Genomic DNA, 21189 nt, shown 5'->3' with positions numbered 1-21189 from the left:
GGAGTTTTTCCTGTTCTGATGTGAGGGTCCCGGGACAAGAGGATGTCAAATGTGTACATATTGTAAAGCCCTCTGAGGCTAATTTGTGATTTTGGGCTATACAAAAATGAATTGAATTGAATTGAATATTCTGTTTTTGTCAAATCTAATCTCACACTACATTTGGTTGTGGCATGTGGCATGCAGAAATGACACCCACTACAACATGTTTGCTCCACACAGTGTCTTGGCCAATGGCTGACCCAACATTGAGATGAAAAACAAATGTTGATGGACCCTTTGACATCAGGACTCCAACATACTAGAATGTCCTGCCAGGGGAGTTTAGAATTGCTATTCTTTGCTTTAAATTGTTCTTTACACAGCCTGCACTGCTGGTGTGTTAGTCTCTGTTATTATAGTACGTTTTCTATTCTAAATCTTAAGTTATAGCCTGCAGTTTCACCAGAGGGTTTCCTTTGTTATACTCACAGTCCCGCGGTGCTTCTGTGCTGGCAAAGCACTCGCTGAAGAGGCAGTGCATGGTGTGGCAGAAGTTATCCAGGAGAGACTTTGGTGAAGCAAATCGCCAGCTGGACTCTGGCACTCTGTCAGGCTCTTCTGTTAAATGATCCCAAGTGTCCTGGATAGTCTCTGGAAGCTCCTGCTGGAACACCTGGAAACATACGAAAAACACACACAGAAAAACGAACGAGTGAGAGGCGGCCGAGTAAGCTAAATCCATGATCCATGAGGCGCCTTGCATCTATAAATGTCAATATCTCAGAGGAAATGAATCAACAGCAGCGTGAAAAAAACATTCACTGTGAGCCTTTCAAAATGTGATAAGTATGGTGGTTCATTGATGGGAAATAGAAGAAAAAGCACAAAAACTTAACTGAGCTGCGAATCACTTTTTTTCTCCATCTTACAACCATTTACAAATCCATAATATTTGAAAGTGTAACTTGTGACTTCTTTAGCCTTAGTCTGTCCCTTCAGGCTGTGGGTGCTCACAACGTGCATTCAACCAAGCAGGACCTAAATCATATGACATGTGAGTTCACAACATTGTGGATATTTGGTTGTTCTTATGTATGCTCTTATTTGGTCGCATAGTCATCTTAATCGTCAATATGGTGACAGTGTCCAACTGTTAAATTCGCCAAAACAGGCCGGTCCATGTCTGACAATCAAAGTGAGTATGTTAAGTAAAGGCGGTCATGAAGTGTGACGTCATTCATTGAAGCTAACTCCACTGCTTCTCTTATCTAAAAATGATTTCAATTCCTTGAAGTGAAACCCCCATTTCTGAGCCTAATACAAAGCAAACTTAACAGCTAAACTGTACACGAAAATATGTTTTCTGAAAACATTTGAAGTGAGAAATAGACCACACAGCAACACAACTGTGATTCACATTTGATTAGCATTGATAGTTTCACAGTTTGATCTGAGTTCATTGAAAATCAATAGAATCCGCCAACTTAACATTCTACAACTTATTAAGCTAATGAGGCGAATACACAAAAGTTTTGTCAATCGCGTATCGTGTTGAAATATTTCAACTCCAGCGAGAAATTTGTGTGACACTGTGCTGTGAAAGCAAGATTCTCCTCCTGCCGTCACTTCCATCCTGACTTTGTTGAATCAGAAAATAAATTGTAGCCGTCTGTGGGCACCCAGAGCTCGAGCACCTCATCTTTGTACATAAAAACTCTGTGTGCTGTGGGACAAAAAGAAATGTCACTGCCGTATTTATTCATTTTTGCCGTTTGAGTATCGATGGAGCAGTTGCAATGTTAGTATAGTGTAGCGTTATTGCTTGTAGCAGTTTTGATAAATAATAACTAATAAAAAAATCATTAATAAATCAGTTATAATATTATAATATAGGTAGTTTGTTGAAATCACATTCTTCCATCTCTCGATCTGGGCAGTTGGTTCGGCTTTCTCTTAAATCTTCGGACTTGGTTGTCTTCTTCGGGGAGGTTTGACTTGAACCATTTTTCCTCGTCTCCATCTTTCTCTCTCATGTCATTATGGCATGTTTGCCAGTTTCAAAATGTCTTTCATTTCACAGTCTTTTCTTTTAAAGTCTCTTCCTCTCAATAGTTGTTGGAACAAATCTTCAGCACGTTGGTGCATCGCAGGTTGGAGCAGCAAGGCTAAATCATAGAAAAGAAGAGGCTCCTTCAGGTTCTGGATGTCCTCTCATGTGGAGATATTTTGGCTCTTAGTGGGCCTTCGAGCCTGCAGACGGTAAGAACTGCTCTCTCTCCCCACATTCCTGGCCAGCAGGAGTTCAGCATCAACGAGAAGGAGAGCGTTTTGTCTTACTTCTTCTTGCTTTTATCTTCTTGAGAAAGGGGCGTAGGGTTTGTTGTTAAAAAATATTTTTGTGGAGAAGTTCACTTAGATATAAACTACATTTGTGAATCCTTCTGTCTGCATTCAATAATATTGAGACTGAAGTAAGAACAAACCAGACAAATATCACAACTTTTGATCTGGCTGTGATCTGTCCAGACTTGCTGTCTGCTGACTTTAGACTCACAGTCTACTTCAACAGCAGCCACAGGGCTCTGTGGGGAGGATGGGTCAACGGTATAGTGATCTAGAACAGTGGTTCCCAAACGTTTTCATGTCAAGGACTTCTAAACTGACACAAATTAGATCACAGACCCCAATTTGATAATAGTTTGTCCCAAGGCCCCCCTATGTTTTGCTTTTAGTTGTGTTATTCCAGAAAGTGTATGGAATCCATGGCCAAAATAGAGACATTCTGTCATTGTTTTACTTATGGATGGAATTATAGCGAAAATCATTTTTGCTGGGGACCCCCTGGAACCCTTTCAAAGATCCCTGGGATTCCCGGACCCCACTTTGGGAACTATTGGCCTATAAAGTGTTTTTTTTTTTATTTTAATCGCTGCTACAATTGGGCCAACAATATATCACACAGGTCGACGAGGACACATGTTACAACTGAATACACTGGACCGGAATATCAGGTTTGTGATAAAATTCCAGCACAGATTAAATAAATGTTATCAAACTGTCACAGCTCTGCCACTACTGTCCAGTTTTTTCCACCGCTCACTCACCTAATCAATTCATTCAGTGGACCTGCTAGTCACACTCACCTCATCAGCTCATTACTCTCACCTGCTCACTCTGCCTCCTCCACTATTTAAACCCCTGCCTCACACACACTCACTGCCACATCGATTGCTGTGTCCATGCAAGACTTTCCGGCGTACCCCCTTGGACTGATTCCCCGGTACCGACCCTGCCTGTTTTGGACTACCGTGCCTCACTCAGCCTTCTGTCCCTGACCACGAGAACCTGCCGCTGGTTTCCTGTAAATATTCTCCCTGTTGTGTGTGTCGAAGAAAATAAAGTTTTGAGTCGAACTATCCATGGTGTTCGTTGTACTGCTCCTGGGTCCTTACAACACCCGTTACACAAACTGCCAAAGTACTCAATACCCTGCTAAATATTCCTCATATGCACATCACTAAATCACTGAGTGTACCAAATTCCCCTTCAATGAAATCTTGTTGGAGCTTAACTAGAAGCCACATTTAATTGTATAATCATAAGGACATTCATTCCCTATGTTGATAAATGTGACATCCATCTCCCATCCTCTGACCCCTACAGTCAGAGGGAAATTCACTGACTAACTGAATTACTTCATTTGAAGAGGATCTAAATACAGCTGTGGTACAGATACGTTAACTTAAGCTTACCTCAGCGGGATGGGACTGTACAAAGACACCCTCTGCATCCCTGAAGCGTCTTTCCACCTCAGTGGTGTATGGACGTGAAGGATGTCTCTCTGGCATAACCCGGATGATCTGAAATTTCAATATATCTTTAGTTTAAGACAAAAAGATGCTCTCAAACGTAAAGACCGCAGACAACACGCTCAACTATCTTCTCCATTCAGATCTTTGACTCCTTGAACATAGACAACACAGCATGTGTTAGTAAAACATCAGTGAAAGGATTGGAATTCAATTCACAATTCATATTTGCGCAAGGAAAGTATTTAAATCCTACAAAATTCTAAACGAATAGAACGTGCATAGTACAAAAAGAAGTAGTAAAAAAGAGCCGTCCTCGAATTAGCCACTGACGTGACACACCTGAGAGGAGGTAGCGTTTGTTATATTCTTTTGGAATGTTTTACAAGTGGAATCTGTACCTTCACTTTCAAATATATATATATATATATATATATATATATATATATATATATATATATATATATATATATATATATATACACACACACACACATATATACACATATATACACACATATATACACATATATACACACACATATATACACATATATACACAGACAGACAGACAGACGTATATATATATGTGTATATGTATATATATATATATATATATATATATATATATATATATGTATCTTTGTATGTATGTATGTCTAGATATATATATATATCCTAAACTGATGGCCAAAGCCAGAAGCGATCTACTACCCGGACCCGCTACCACCTCCACCTGCCTCGTAGGAGCTGTTGCCCAGCAGGCAAAATGTAAGCACAGTTGTCAAATCTCCTAAAAGGCCAACCTAGTAATTAACTGAGGTCATGTCACTCATGCAAATTGGTGGCTCTTCACTCAAGATCAGAATTTTAATCCAAATTCATCTAAAATATGATCAACATTTTAAGATGCAGGACAAATAAGTGAGAAACAAAAAATTACCTAAAATGAAATGGAATTGTACGGCGCGTTTCTAGTCTTCCGACCACTCAAAGCGCTATAACACTGCATGTCATCATTCACACCCATTCATACACTGATGACAGGGGCCGCCATGCAAGGTGCCACCTGCCCACCAGGACTATCTATCATTCATACTACATTCACACACGTAGACACAGCTACAGGAGCAATTTTTGGGGTTAAGTGTCTTGCCCAAGGACACAGCGACATGGACTAGTGGAGCCGGGGATCAAACTACCGATGCTCTGATTGAAGGACGACCCTGAGTCACAGTCGCCCACAATTGGTATCATTGTACTGACAACATGAGATGAATCTGATGAAATCCACTTTTTTGTTGATTAATGTTCGGCAAACCACCTCCATTGCCATCAACTGCTATACTGGTGTGACGCAGTAGACTGTGATGGATTGAGTGACTTACTTAGCTTTGATTACCGCTCAGTATTAGGTTAAGTGTGATTGAAGTGTGGCTTAAGGCTGTTGCCATTTTTGTAAGTGGTACTCACTTACATGTGAAAGCACACTTACTGCCAGTGTTCATGGCTGCAAGTTGGGACAAAGCCGCAGAGAGAGAGAGAACCCAACAGAACAAGAGTAGGCGAGAGAGACCAACACCAAACACAGCTAAACCAACTCCTTTGGTGCTTATTTGCAGTCAGTTCCCACTTAATTCTAAGGATTACATAGGTTCAAGCCCCATGGCCCTTTTGGAGACACCAACAACAGAGTGGAGAGAGCAGAAGGACCTCATCCCACTAATTCAACCTGTCTGACTTTGTCAGCAGCTCAGGTGAGCGGCACTATTGTGCCTGAAGGCAAAATGTGTGGGTGCTGAAGCAGTACTTGAAACTCCTGGCCCTGGATAGCATGTGCCTGTTCCCTTAATCAGTCGATTACTGACATGCGATTTTAAAATTATGATCTTTATTGACTGATTGTCGAAGGTTTAGCCTTATGATTCAACTCAAAACTGCATTGTACCTCAGTGTGGAAAAAGTACAAGGACACAAGTCAAGAAATTAGTTGTGACTGAACAACTGTGGACCTTTTTCTAACCGAACAGTGTGTCATTTGTGCCGTGAAGCATTATGGCCATGCTTCAACTGTTAGCATTTTATGACCATCAACCAATTTAATTAAATAAACTTTTTTATAGCACACTAAATAGAAGAAACATCTGCCATTGACAACACATATGTTTTGTTTTAAAATAATGAATGACCACACTTAATATAAACTGCAGTGTGAAATCATTTTTGACAGCTCAGGGTTGTTCAGGCTGTTTGGAGAGAAGGAAAAGAGCACTGATTTTTAATAAATTACATAAACTGTTTACACATGGGACAAAAATCTGTGTTTTTGGACCAAATAGTTTTTACAATATTCCTACCTTTTTTAACACGCCTTGGTTGACCTGGAACCACAACCTCTGGAGAACCAGCTCATCCAACCCCTTCACCTGTAACCTCTGATGTGTTGAGCAGAGGAGAGAAATGTCATCAATAGGTTTATCAGATTATGTGAATCTGCGACAAAAAGAAGAATGTTAAAGAACACATTTTTACAATTTATTTAGATTTTGTTTTATCAGCATTTAGCACTAAACTGTGTATATATAGAAAGGGAAGACACAAGTAAATTATGGTTATGCCATATTATATATTACCGTATATATATTGTCATATATTTACCATTCTGTTGATGTCTGACAGTTTAAAGATTTCCTTATGATGAACCCTAATGGTGTAGTTGATGGGGAAGTTGTGCTTCTGTAATGCAAAAAGAGAGAGAGAGAAAATTATATACATTTCATAACTCAGATAGTTTTAAACCTTGTTTGTCTTTCATGAATTGACTATGACATTTACTATCAAAAATAGCACATTTAAACAACTTCTCACGAAATCACACACAAATAAAAACCGTTGAATCAGCGTAATAAGCCAAACATGTGCCATGTTCTATTAATAACCAAGTCATTACATTACAGTCATTTAGCAGACGCTTTTATCCAAAGCGACTTACAATAAGTGTATTCAACATCGGTTTTTGATTAATCACAATAATGACCCATCTGGGCCAATCACTAATGGGTTCCACATGAATTAATATGACACCAACATACTATAATGCAATGTTTCTTGTCTCACATGCTCCACATACAAGTCAGTTTAATAAACAGCATCCAAGATATTGTGCATGATGGATAAAGGTAAAGTACAGATCCATTGTGTGCCCCGGTTTAATTGTTTAGGACAATTATCAACCTGAAATGACAATTTAAAGCGCCACTCTACCAATTTTCCACAACAAGGTCAGTTTCTTTATACTACTCTCTGAAAACGTTTCTATACTGTCTTCTGCCACTCTGGTGGAGCAACTGATATCATAGTGATGTCATCCGGGTCATCAAATTGGGCTTGTGGACTACAAACTACAGAAGTGGGAGTTTACCAGGTAGAGAGGGTAGACAAAATACACAACACTGTCGAGTTGCATTATGGGAACTGTAGGAATAAGTGTTTATGGCGCCTGTCCTAAATTCCTGAACTAAAAGTCAGGAATTTACGGAATTTTACTGAATTGATGAGAGTGCCCCTTTAAGTTTCATTGGTACAGAAAACAAGGTTTAAATTTTTATTTTGTGGAGAATTTCTTGCTGTTTATTTCTTTTCTTATTATTGTTGTCTCCTCCATATGTCCAGTTGGCTGGAGTCCGTCAAAAGTCATTTTGGGAAAGGCGGGAAATCCCCAACTTCAGTAGAAGTGGACAAAGCTTCTAAAAATGACCCAAGAATACACAAGCTTCATACCCAGATGGCGATATTTAGAATGTGTTTATTTAAGGGTGACATTTGCTTGCTTGCTTCCAAAACGATTGAGACATACTTGCAACCATGCCATTGTTCTCTCACCATGTACCGTCGCCTGTGGCCGAGGCTGTTGTTTAGCGTCCTCAAGGGTGTGCACATGCTGGCTGGTGTCGGGGCCATCAGAACAGGTGATAGCAGAAACAGGCCTACAGAAACCAGAAAACAGAAGATGAGATGTCCCGATTGTCCCGGTTGGTTAAAAAATACAGTCAAAGTATAAAGTCTGCCAGAAACGAGGGAAGGAAGCACACTACCTGTTGTCTGCCTCATTATTCCCTTGTTCTTTCATGAACAGAATTATGATCTGACTAATTCCCTCAACCCTCTGCAACACTCTGTCCTCTTCTCTAAGGTTTAAATAACCTAACACTACTTCTGCCTTTGCTATTGTACATAAACACAAGTTTTCTTAACAAACAGCCATTGCCTTTATTTTTCGAGACATTATTAACAGGAGGTTGCTTGTTTTGATAAAAATGACAAATGCTCATGTTTCCAATGAAGACATTCATACCCGCTGTCTTTTAGCTTCTATCAAAATGTCCAAGTAAAAGATACAGTGTGTCAAACCGCCATTGTTATTGACTCAACCAGCAAATCAATCAACCAAGTGATTATTTTGAACTGTCATTTTTGTGTCAATCTAACAAAGACAAAGAGTAACATCTTGCATTACTTCAATTAGGTAGACCAGGCTACTGACACACCAATTTAGAATTGAATAGAAAGTTGTGATTTTGAGTAATTCTTTGTGAAACATGTCTGTGGGCCTTTGAGAGGCTAGTGTATCCAGTCTCTTTCCATCCTGCTGTAGAAAATGTTCTCTTGCTCTTTCTTCTTTTGTGTTTGTTTGTGGAATATGCTATTATTATACCTCTTAGAACTACTTTTGCTTCTCAGAGTGCTTTTGCTTATGTCAGCGGTGCTGTTGGTTTCTAGGAAGGATACACATTCCTTTTCGAAATACTGTATGAAATCCAAGTGCCATCTGGGTACGGTGTGTGGGTGAATTCCTGTTAGTAAGGGTGAAAGTGATATGGTCAGAAATAATGAAACAGGGGATGATGGATTCTGTGGCTCTATGCATAAGAGGGGGATGTTTTGTGGTATGAGGAGTAGTAAGAAATGTCTCGATTGTCTGGGTTGTGTAGTCTCCAGTTATCTTTCAGTCCACATTCTGACATATTGTCTAGTTGTAGATGAGGAGAGGCTTATGGGAGGTTTAAATGGAGGAGCGATTCATGTCTGGGTTTAATTCAAAGTACCTTTTAATATGGGAATTTGGGAAGTTGGCTAATTCTTAAAAGTGTGAAAGAAAATACAGAAATGTCTTTATTAGAATGACATAGGTACTGTTACACTGTCTTTTTCAATGCTGCTGTTGATGGTAATGAAACTCCCATCCGGATTAGTTACAGTTGATTTGTGAGAGTGTGATGTGTTTTTGCTTAGCAGGATAAAAGCATCTCGTGTTTTGGAATTATAAGTGTAATGATAGGTCTGGCCAATCCATCGGGGCCTCTGTGAGATGGGTTTCTTGTAAAAGAAGAAATCTGATTACAGTTTGTGTAGATGTTTCAATATTTTGGCCCTTTTAGCACGCAGACGGATGGACAATAAGACAGACAGACAGACATATAGGCTCTTTTCATACAGAGATTTTGCCATTCCGCCGTGCCGGAATAACTCAGGCCCCCAATTTCGGCTCCATACCTTTCATATAGAACAGGCTGTCTGAAAGGGACTATTGACAGACAGACAGATCAAACAAGGTGAGTGTAGATATTCAAGTAGATAGACACATTCTGAAGTCCTACATGAAATAATTGAATCGGTTCATTTGGATTTGAGTCATTTTTGTACGGCTTCACTCTTGTAAAAAGCCATAAATCATTGACTCTTTGTGTAACAAGACTGCCAGGATACACTGACCCTAACACTTCACACATTGATGACATGTGTGCCATTAAGAGATGTCAGTTGTCTTCTGCAACCCATCTTTCTTCATTGTCTCTACAGAAGACCATTCTTCAGCCAGAGCTTATTGTTTAGATTTTCTGACACAAGTTTAAAAAGGAAGAGCAGAACAAAGTCATGCATGTATAGGTATAATAGATCCTCCAACCATCCAGACAGCTTCCAAGTATAAGATAAATTTGCAAGGATTCAAACTGGAGATAATCTGTCCCACTTAACAGCTCGTCACATATTCTTTCTGATCAATTTGCCTACAGTGTATATACCAGTGGTGGGCCGTCAGGGCCAGCAAGGCCTTCTCTGCTGGCCTAGAAAGAATCACAAAGTTATAGCTATTTTATAATTTTTCATAAATACACTACATGTATTATAAAAACTTTTCCCCATTATATTATTTTCTCATTGCACAGCTACTGTTTTCCTCAGTTGCTCTGCTTCCAGTGCAGCTTGTTTTAAGTAGAGATTTTATCCAATCAGATTTCACCTCTGTGTCTCTGGGTAAGAACAGAGGCCCGAGGCCTGCAGACTCACAAGTGAATCCATGTGCAGTTTAAGTGAATGGGGACGATATTGTTGATTGTCATAGTCTTCAACCAATCAGATCTTTAGTTTGAAATGTTGGGCGTATTGTTTGACGTGCCAGAGCCTGCTAGCTGGCCTAGCCATACGTGATTGGTCAGTGGGCTAGCGTGACATGTTGGGCGGTGACAATCCCAATATCTGCTGCCTCTGCCGAGCGGACATTTTCAGCCCTCAAACGCATTAAAACGTATTCAAGAAATACAACTGGGGAGGCTCGACTGTCTTCACTGAGTTGAGAAGGACTTCTTACTGAAACTAGAACACACGGATGTACTGAACAACCGTGGGATTAAACTATATCTGTTTCATATCGCCCTTTGCTGCAGGTTTTTGGACATTAAAACCGAACATAATAATGTGGCGTACAAAAAAACCTAAAAAGGTCAACATTATAGAGGAAAAGCCAGCAGCTAATGTTTCTGATAATTAGGACGGATGCCTTTCTTTGGATACAATGATTTGTTAAAGATGAATTGAGAGAGTTATTTAATCTTTCCAGTGTTTATTTTGTTGATTCATATCCATCTATATCAATGCAGCTACTGTATCTATGTCCCCATGTATTTAGCCAGACCGCCCAGAAAATAATTGGTCAAAGTTTTATTTATTCACGTACCAATCCCAGGTTTTACTTACAGTAGCTGCTTGAGCCATTATGCAACACTTTCAATATTATTTTAGTGTGGAAAAAGTTGCTAGTTCTCTGTACAACTTTCAGCAACTTTACATGTGACTGGTAAAGAAAGTCAATAATTTAGCAAGACAGAGGATTATCAATTTCAACTGTGACCAGATAATTGAATTATTTGTAATTTAAGCAAATTAGTGCCAATTTATAGAAACAGTTAGTGCTTGTTTCTTTGAAAAAGGAAACACCACTTCTTATTATGAAAATATAAGACCAGACTATGTAGTTTTTCTCCAAGTCTAGCCAGCTGATTGCATTATGGTCAGTGGGTTGCACACTTTCCATTTTTACTCAGTTTATTGATACTGTATAAAGGAAATTATCGCTGAACAGAAACACGGGCTGAAGGATAAACTCACCTCCTGTCCACAGCATTCTCAGCATCTATTCAGGTACAAATGCACCTTTTTACATCCTGAAACTCAAATCCTCCCACCCCTGACATCTAACAGTGTGCAGCCTGTTAGCTAGGCATAAATGTAGCACAAGTTATGCCTTTCAAAACAGAAACGTAGTAGTGTGGAGGTAGTCTAAGTCTTTGGCCCCTGGGATATGACTACATGTGGCACACGGGGTGGGTGATCAAACAGCAAGAGATTGACACACTGATGTTGTGGAACTGAGTTCTTTGACTTGTGTCCTTTGAGTCACAGGAGTTGAAATTAAGTTGCTCTCTCCTTAAACAGAGTTGGGTCTTAAATCAACCACATTCTCACAAAAATATTAACACGAAACAATTCCACCTCCAACTCAAGAACTGCATCATACACCTGAAGCTTTGGAAGGAAGTTCAGCTCTATGTTCTCATTCGTTCAGTCTTTCACTGAAACACACACACAGCAGTAAACTTGCATCTATAATATGTCAGATCAGACAGTGAGTACACTTAATGTTCACCAAGCTGCATGTCACTCTACATTGCAAAGGAGATGCTGAAAGTAGAAAGACCACTGTAGTGGCCATTTGTCGGCTAAATCAAACTTAAAAAAGAATAATCAAACGCCACTGATGCACCGTGGTCGGTATCCTTACGCAGCCAGAAGAGAGTGAAATATCCAAGCAGGATTCCATTTTTGTGAATTTATTAAATAAAGCAAACAAACTAATTAATAAAACTCCTGTCGTGCTGTCTCTCCTGTCCTGTGCAGTGCCCACAGTAATTACCCAAAAAATAATATTACTAAACAAATTACTATTAAAGAGAAAAATAATCTCAATATATGAAACATCTACAATAATTAAACAATACTACTTATAAATTACATAACAAACTACAATATCAAATAAATAGCTCCAACAACCACATTTTTTTAAATGTAGAGAAACCCGTAATCCAATTATAGTGGGGTTTAAAGCATCGGTTACCACAATTGCGCAACAGTCCTTCACAAAATATGTCTTTTCCCAGACATGTGGTTCAACAGTGTAAACATTGTATGTGTGATGGAGAACATATATACTGTGCCACACTGTTAAAGTTGTATGTCTTTTATCACTGCATTACACAAAATATCTTCCATGGGATCAGCTGCAGTGAAAATATGCTGACAAGAGTTATGACCTCTTTGGAACCTCTGCAGTATATCAACACTACTGAGGCTGTTGTAGGTGAGGGGTTGGTGACTGCCTTGTTTGGCATATTCCAAAATCAGACAGCAGAGCCAGTTACCCAGTCTATCCATGAACACACCCTATAACTCTTTACTCTTTCTTCCCCTACATTTACCTTAGCACCTATAATATGTGTGGCATTTTTTTATTCAGGCTAAATATGAAGGTGTATTTGTGTCTTTATTACGCAAACAAAAAAAAGAGTTTTAAAAGCAAAAAAAAGTTTTAAAAGCAAAAAAAAAGTTTTAAAACCAAATATATTAACTGAGAATAATTTATTTGTTAGTTTTGCTTATTTGTTAGTTTTGCTTATGGAACCAAAAGTTTTGAAACCAAAGCTTTGAAGCCAAAAGCTTTGGAACCAAAAGTTTTGAAGCCAAAAGCTGAGTTGGGTGTAGTGGGCGGGGCATACGTTGCTGAATGTATCAGGAGTTTCTATTGGTCGGTTTGACTTGTCTCTCGGTATCTGCTTCATCGAACGTAACGATGGCCTGCCTCGGTCGGCGCTAGCTGCTATTGGCCTGTCTCGAACGATTCCGTCGTGACGCCCTTTCCGGTCATTACGCTGTCATTTTCTTCGGCGATCGCCAACCAAACGTAAATAATATTAATTCATACATATCAAATAATCTATGTGTCAAATTTCATGAATATATATGGACGTTTATATGTCTAAATACTATAGGAAAGTGACTTTGATGAGAGAAAGCAGAAAGAACGCTCGGGCGACGCTAAAACAGCTCAAACGGAAATTAAGGAGCTTTTATTGCATCATTTGGAGTTGTTGAAGCGTGATATCTTATTGTGAAGGACAGAACTACGGTCCCGGATGTGTTGACAGCATTGATGGTCATTTTTGCGACCCTGGAACAAGCGAATATCCCCGAAAAACCAGCAGCAGCCAGTGTTTACAACGAGGATAGAAGTCCGTACGGATTAGGCCAATAGCAGTGCACGGCTAATTCACCGGTGTTAGCATCGTTTTAACGACTCTGGTAAAGGCAAACCTAACTGTAATAATTACAACAATATTTCGTTTGAAAGGTACAAAGTTTAACTTCAGTTTAACACCATTAAATCACCTGAAAACATTACACGATCATTTTTATCAACATTGTAAGTGAATTGTATTGAAACATTAGCTAAAAACTGTCCGGTTTGGGGTACAACTCCGTTAAACACAGACGGGAGGTTACGGTGACATGGAGGTAAGTTGACGTTATACTGCTCTGTTCTGTCAAAATTATTGTAAATGTAGCAGCAGTTCACTTTGTTTTCATGTTGTTAGTGTCTCTTTTTTTAAGGAACGACATGGAGGGCTGCTGTGTTGACATGAAGCTCCGCTTTCTCAGTCAGCTAGCATTAGCTGACAAGCTAGCTAACATTAGCTGACAAGCGAACATAGCCATGTCTCAGGCAAAGTGCACGTAACGTTAGCCCACATGCTCATATTTTTTATAACTAAGCAACCGGCAACCAGTTTACTTTCTGCTTACACCGTCACCCGCATGCCCAGTGTACGTGAATAGTCATGTGAAAACGATCTTGAATGTATTGGTTTGAATGTGATATTGTCTCCCCAAATGTCTCTCACCCTTATTGGAATCTATCGTCCACCCACTGCCAAAAGCATTTTCTTTGAGCAAATTCAATCTATGCTAAAAGGATGTAATCTCGAAAAGGAGGTCATAATAATGGGTGATTTCAACATCAACTGGGAGAACAAATCCGTCAGGAAACCCTTAAAGCAGGTTGTTGATGCTTTTGATTTAACTCAGCTGATCAAAGGCCCTACTAGGATCACCTCCACAACCCAGTCACAGATTGATCTTGTATTCAGTAATAAACCAGAAAGGATCACTAAATCATTCAACATGGTGACAGGTCTCTCTGATCACAATCTGACACTCATAGCCCGGAAACTCACTAAACACCGTTTTAATTTTACCACAAACAGAAAGCCACAACGTCCCAGAATACCTAGGGGTAACATCACTGAATTTGAGAACACTATCAAAGAGATTAATTGGATATATAATCTGAAAAATCTTAATGTTGAGGAAGACAGTCAGGTCATGATCTCCACCATCCAGTCCATAAAAGGTAGATTCCAGAAGGTCTCAAAACCAAAACATGGGCAAAAAACATCTCTGCCATGGATAAAGGGTGACATCTGGAAGATCATGAAAGAACGGGATAGGGCACTTAAATCAGCCCTCAGTTCCAAACTAACTGTTGATAGACACAGATTTGTTATGCTTAGAAACAAGGTCACAAAAGAAATCAGGAAGGCAAAAGCTAACTTTTTTATCCAAATATTAACTGAAGCAAAGGGCAACCCTAAAATAATTTGGAAAAATATTAAGCTGCTGGCAGGGAAAACTGGTGACAACTCAGAAGATCAAATCCAGGTTAACTTAAATGGCAACTTAACACGTGACCAGCAGGAGATCGCCACCGCCTTTAATTCTTACTTTGTAGATACCGTTAAGTCTCTCACACAGAATGCAAACAATGGGCCCACCATTCTCCCCTCCACAGACTTTACTCAACCAGTCTTCAGCCTAAGACCCATTTCTGAAACTGATGTGCTGAAGGTGATAGATTCACTTAGAAACTCTAAAGCCTTAGATGTATTCGGACTAGACACCATGTTTCTTAAGAATATGAAGGAGTCACTGTTATATCCCATCACTAAATTAGTTAATCTGTCTTTTGAACAGAATGCTTTCCCTAGGGTCTGGAAGCCAGCTATAATTACACCCATCTTTAAGGCAGGTGATAGAACCCATGTAAATAACTACAGGCCAATAAGCATTCTCCCCGCTTTCTCTAAGGTAGCCGAGAGGTGTGTAGCACAACAAGTAATTGCTCACCTCAATAGCAGTCCCTTCAGACTCCACCCCATGCAGTTTGGCTTTAGAGCCCAGCATTCTACTGCAACAGCCAACTGCTTCTTTACAGAACAGGTTAAAGCCAAGCTAGATAAAGGGGGAGTGGTGGGAGCAGTGTTTCTAGACCTAAAGAAAGCCTTCGATACAGTAAATCATTCCATATTAATTACAAAATTGGCCAAATTTAATTTTTCTCCTGACACCCTATGCTGGTTCAAATCCTACCTGGACAATAGAACGCAGTGTGTACAGATCAACGGTGTTTCATCCCCCATCCTCAATTACAGTGTCGGTGTTCCACAGGGCTCTGTGCTTGGTCCTCTTCTTTTCAGCATGTACATTAATGATCTGCCATCAGTATGTGCACGGGTGGATATACAGATGTACGCTGACGACACAGTCATTTTTGTACATGCACCCAACATCAAACAGGCAGCAGACAAACTCACTGAAGAAATGGTCCATGTCACTAAGTGGCTGTCAGACTCTTGCTTACATCTCAATGTGAAAAAAACAGTCTGCATGTTTTTCTCAAAGAGGGTGAATAATATTACAACAGAGCATCCTGTGTACATATCTGGTGAACAGCTTCAGGTGGTCCCTAACTACAAATATCTGGGGATCATTCTTGACTCCACACTCACATACAAAAAACAAGTGAAGCATGTAATGGCAAAAGTCAAGTTTAGTCTACATAATTTCAGATACATACGCAACAACCTCACAACTGAAGCTGCTAAACTGTACTTTCATGCAATGATCCTCCCTCATATCACTTACTGTCTAACCACCTGGTCACACACTCACAACACAACCCTGAAGCCCCTACAGTCCGTCTATAAGCAGGCTATCAAGGTACTTGACATCAAGCCCAGACACTACCACATTTGCAACATCTTGCCCAAATACCATCTTCTGTGTTGGGATAGTCTTGTCAAATTCCATAACAGCTGCTTAACCTTTAAAATTCTTAATGGCCTTGCACCTCCCCCGTTGAGCACTTTCATAACACAAAAGACCAATAGCAGACTAACCAGAGCAACAGCTCGCGGGGACCTAGTGGTCCCAGGCAGGAGAAGCAAGTTCAGCCAGCTATCATACTCTGTCACAGCTTCCGTCACCTGGAACACTCTCCCATCACACATAAGACAGAGCACCACATACAGGTTCTTCACACACAACCTCAAAGCCTGGCTCATTAACAACCAGGTGTGTCAGCACTAACAGTCTCATGCCTGCCATGTCCGTATGTAGCCTGCCTGTCTGCCTGTCTGCCTGTCTGCCTGTCTGCCTGTCTGCCTGTCTGCCTGTCTGCCTGTCTGCCTGTCTGTCTGTCTGTCTATCTGTCTGTCTGCCTGCCTGCTTGTCTGTCATGTTTGATCCTGTGTCTGCAGGATTGTATTGCACAGCTCTGTTTGCTTGTTTTTGTGTTGTTGTCTTTTTAAACAGTTTTTAAATGTTTAAATGTTTTTAGCGGCTTCTAACACCGTGCCCAGGGACAACGGTTGAAAATTAGCTTTTTTAGCTAACACTGTCACATTTACAGTCATGTTTTTATTAATGTGTGCTGTCGATTAATGTGAACTGTCCCTGTACAAATAAAATCTTAATGGAATATTTGTTTTCAGGCTTGCTGGTATGGACGGAAATCATTTCGAAAACGATGCTGAAACGGCCGTGTGGGTGGAGATCGTTTTCGTTTTAAAACTCCAGTTTTAAAGGGAAACATATTAGTGTGGATGTAGCCTTAGTCTAGTGAATTGTCACGAGGGGAGCCCAGCCTAGTGGGAAGCATTAACTTACATGAGAACTGAATTTCCACAATCTCAGCCGGCCCACATTTGCCTTTACAGTTGCAACTTATTTAAAGATGGACATCATGTGACTCAAGTCATATTGAAGTGTTCATTGACTTATCCAGAAATGCCCAGAAGTATCAATGCCAATAAATATATAAATAAATAATAAACTGGACAATACGATGATGAGGGAGTATCTTCTAGTCTTTTCAGTCGTCCCTCTTTTTTTTACTATCCCTCTGCAATGGCTCAGCAAGCAAACACAGTCCATCGAAGAACAAAGTTGATTTGAATAACACAGACTATTGAAGAATCATCTTCGCCTCAACTGAACTTTGGATTTAGTTGTACCTTTCAGATTCACACTGACCTTCTAGCTGTCTGCAAATTATGGTCACACTCAGACATACAATTTCGTTTTTTATACTAGGACACAAACTCAAAAAAATCAGCTCAGCACCAATTGCAGTGGCAAGGGCCGCTACACACACACACACACAAACACGTGCGGATGTTTCTTACCCAAAAGGCCTCCCAGCAGGTAGACTGAGGTGGACAGTTGGACCATACTCTTGAGCTTCAGTCCTTGACTCCACAGTGTGTAAACACACACACGGGGCCGGACACACACACACAACACTGATATCTGCAACTCTTCAGTGTGTGTGTTCGGTGGGACACACATGAGTTATTGTGTTACCAGGTCATCATTGCACTGTTGAGCATCTCTGGAACATTCCAGCAGAGACAAATCCTGGATTTCAAGGCTCTTGTACTTCGGGCTCCCTGTTGCTGAGAGTCTGAAAACAAGAAACAAAAACCAGTCAGGGAGCCAGATAAGGAAATATGTAAACAGTCAAATGAAAAAAAAAATGGCAGTCAATTCCACTGATGAGTTCAAGCCTGTAAAGCAGGGGTGTCAAACTCATTTCCACTCTGGGCCACATCAGCATCACGGTCGCCCTGAAAGGGCCGGTTGTAACTGTAAGACTGTATAACTAACTTCTCCCTAACATATTGTTAAATAACTCTCTGCATTTGATTATTGTTTATTCAAGTGTAAAAATATTGTACATGCAGTTATATAAATGAAAAATTATATTTAAACACATTTCTGTTATTATACCATAAATCATTTTAATTGAGGGTTAATAAACCCACATGACTCTATCAAAGATCAAACTATTAAAGAAAATAACAAAGACAAATATCAAACACAAGTTATTACATTAACTTTGTTCAAAGCTGTTTGTGTCACCTCTCTGCATCACTAATGTTCCTCCCTGTCGTCGTCCTGCATGGCAGCTACATCCAAGAGCTGCTCACTGAGAGTCAGGTCTGATGAACATGGATAGATGCTCTGTATCCGTGTTGTCTGTGCTTTCATCAACAGCTCATTAGAAACACAAGTACCTGCTCGTCTCTTAGCTAGCTGTGTTGTTAGATTGCTGCTAGTTCATGAACTCGGTCTGCGATGGTGTTTCTTCACAAACTGACATTTGTAAAAGTCTGTATCTGGTCGGAGCACTGCTCACATACCTTTAGCATGCACTGGGCTGTAGCTGTGTAAATATATTCAGCTGTGATTGCAGTCTGCCTTTTAATTCTTGGACAGTTTGATGTTTTTCTTGGAGACTAAATTTAGCTCCGTGTTTGGTGTCAAAATGCCGACGTGAATTGTATCCTTCATCACCGACACGCCTCATAACACAGAAGACAGACCAGTGTTTCTCCTTGAAGCACAAACATGTATTCGCTTTCCCATCTTTCATTATATTTTCTTCCCTCTGCATCAATTTTTCTCTTCATGGACATTTTGGGATTATTTGTCGATCTTTTTCAATTGTTGGAAAACCACTTTACGGGCTGTTGCCTCTCCTGTCCACCTGTTGTGATAGTCGGTACACAGACAACATGCTATCTCATAATTTCAACTTTCTATCTCATAATTTCGACCATGGGGATACCTTTATTATCAAGTCTAACTTTTAATTATTTTTCCAAAAAATAAAAAATCTTTTTTTTATTAAAATTGTTTTTTGCTGGCGGATTCGCGGGCCACATAAAATGACGTGGCGGGCCGGATTCGAGTTTGACACATGTGATCTAAAGGTTACAACGAGGAGCTTACTTTGTGTTGATTGTGGCGGTCCCTTTAGCAAAACCCTCATTTTACTGCAGCAGGCTCTGACAGTCTGGCCCACTTAGTTCTGGTTCTGCCGTGTCTCCCTTCCCTGGTGGGCAATTATTTTTCCCAAGGGGCCACATGAGAAACAGGGACTGTTGTGGAGGGCTGGACCAATAGACTGAACTCAATCCTGCTCAATACTATTCCACCTCTTTAATGAAAGCAGTATGTTGTCTGGTTTTTATAAACTGCGAATGGTAAGAGTAAATGTTATGATCAGTGGTGGAATGTAACTAAGTATATTTGCTTAAGTATTGTACTTATATACAAATTACGGGCGTTCCGAATGTTCCCGGTGTTCCGAACGTTCCCGGCGTTCCGAATGTTCCCGGTGTTCCGAACATTCCCGGCGTTCCGAACATTCCCGGCGTTCCGAACATTCCCGGCGTTCTGAACGTTCCCGGCATTCTGAACGTTCCCTGCCTTCCAAACATTCATTGCGTTCCGAACATTCCAGGCGTTCCGAACACTCCCGGCGTTCCGAATGTTCCGAACATTTAGAACGTTCCCGGCATTCCGAACATTCCCGGCTTTCCGAACGTTCCGAACATTTAGAACGTTCCGGGCGTTCCCGGTGTTCCGAACATTCCCAGCGCTCCGAACATTCGGGGCATTCCGAACATTCCCGGCGTTCCGAACGTTCCGAACGTTCCGAACGTTCCGGGCGTTCCGAACGTTCCGTGCCTTCCGAACGTTCCCTGCCTTCCGAACGTTCCCGGCCTTCCGAACATTCATGGCGTTCCGAACATTCCGAACATTCCGGGCATTCCGAACGTTCCGAACATTTACAACGTTCCCAGCGTTCCGAACGTTCCCGGCGTTCCGAACGTTCCCGGCGTTCCGAAAGTTCCCGTTCGGCGTTCCGAACATTCCCGGCGTTCCGAACATTCCGAACATTTAGAACGTTCCCGGCGTTCCGAACATTCCCGGTGTTCCGAACATTCCGAACATTTAGAACGTTCCCGGCGTTCCGAACATTCCGGGTGTTCCGAATGTTCCCGGCATTCCGAACATTCCCGGTGTTCCGAACATTCCCAGCGCTCCGAACATTTGTGGCGTTCCGAACATTCCCGGCATTCCGAACGTTCCGGGAGTTCCGAACGTTCCGGGCGTTCCGTACGTTCCCTGCCTTCCGAACGTTCCCGGCCTTCCGAACATTCATGGCGTTCCGAACATTCCGGGCGTTCCGAGAATTCCGAACATTCCGAACATTTAGAACGTTACCGGCGTTCCGAACATTCCCGGTGTTCCGAACATTCCCGGTGTTCTGAATGTTCCGAACATTTTGAACGTTCCCGGCATACCGAACGTTCCCGGCATTCCGAACGTTCCCGGCGTTCCCGACGTTCCGAATGTTCCCGTTCGGCATTCCGAACATTCCCGGCATTCCCGGCCTTCCGAACATTCATGGCGTTCCGAACATTCCGAACATTCCGGGCGTTCCGAACATTCCCGGCGTTCCGAACGTTCCGGGCGTTCCGAACATTCCGGGCGTTCCGAACGTTCCCGTTCGGCGTTCCGAACATTCCCGGCGTTCCGAACATTCCCGGCATTCCGAACATTCATGGTGTTCTGAACATTCCGAACATTCCGGGCGTTCCGAACATTCCCGGCGTTCCGAACGTTCCCGGCGTTCCGAACGTTCCCGTTCGGCGTTCCGAACATTCCCGGCGTTCCGAACATTCCCGTCGTTCCGAACATTCCGAACATCTTGAATGTTCCCGGCGTTCCGAACGTTCCGGGTGTTCCGAACGTTCCGGGCGTTCCGAACGTTCCTGGTGTTCCGAACGTTCCCGGCATTCCGAACATTCCCGGTGTT

General features: G+C 41.2%; 1 protein-coding gene across 1 annotated transcript; it reads right to left on the bottom strand.

Moving 5' to 3' along the window:
- Positions 1 to 421: 421 nt before the first annotated feature.
- Positions 422 to 17764, bottom strand: il34 (interleukin 34; the record flags this gene model as incomplete). The annotated part of the gene is made up of 6 exons (XM_079279146.1): positions 17705 to 17764; positions 7674 to 7777; positions 6450 to 6527; positions 6149 to 6226; positions 3735 to 3842; positions 422 to 655 (listed from the first exon to the last, which is right to left on the bottom strand). Exons 1-6 carry the CDS (start codon positions 17748 to 17750, stop codon positions 422 to 424), a joined length of 648 nt encoding a protein of 215 aa, XP_079135272.1. The 5' UTR covers positions 17751 to 17764.
- Positions 17765 to 21189: the final 3425 nt, after the last annotated feature.

The sequence above is a fragment of the Melanostigma gelatinosum genome (genome assembly GCF_949748355.1).
Source record: "Melanostigma gelatinosum genome assembly, chromosome: 1".
Classification (NCBI taxonomy): domain Eukaryota; kingdom Metazoa; phylum Chordata; class Actinopteri; order Perciformes; family Zoarcidae; genus Melanostigma; species Melanostigma gelatinosum.
This window is presented reverse-complemented; position numbering and strand designations above follow the sequence as displayed.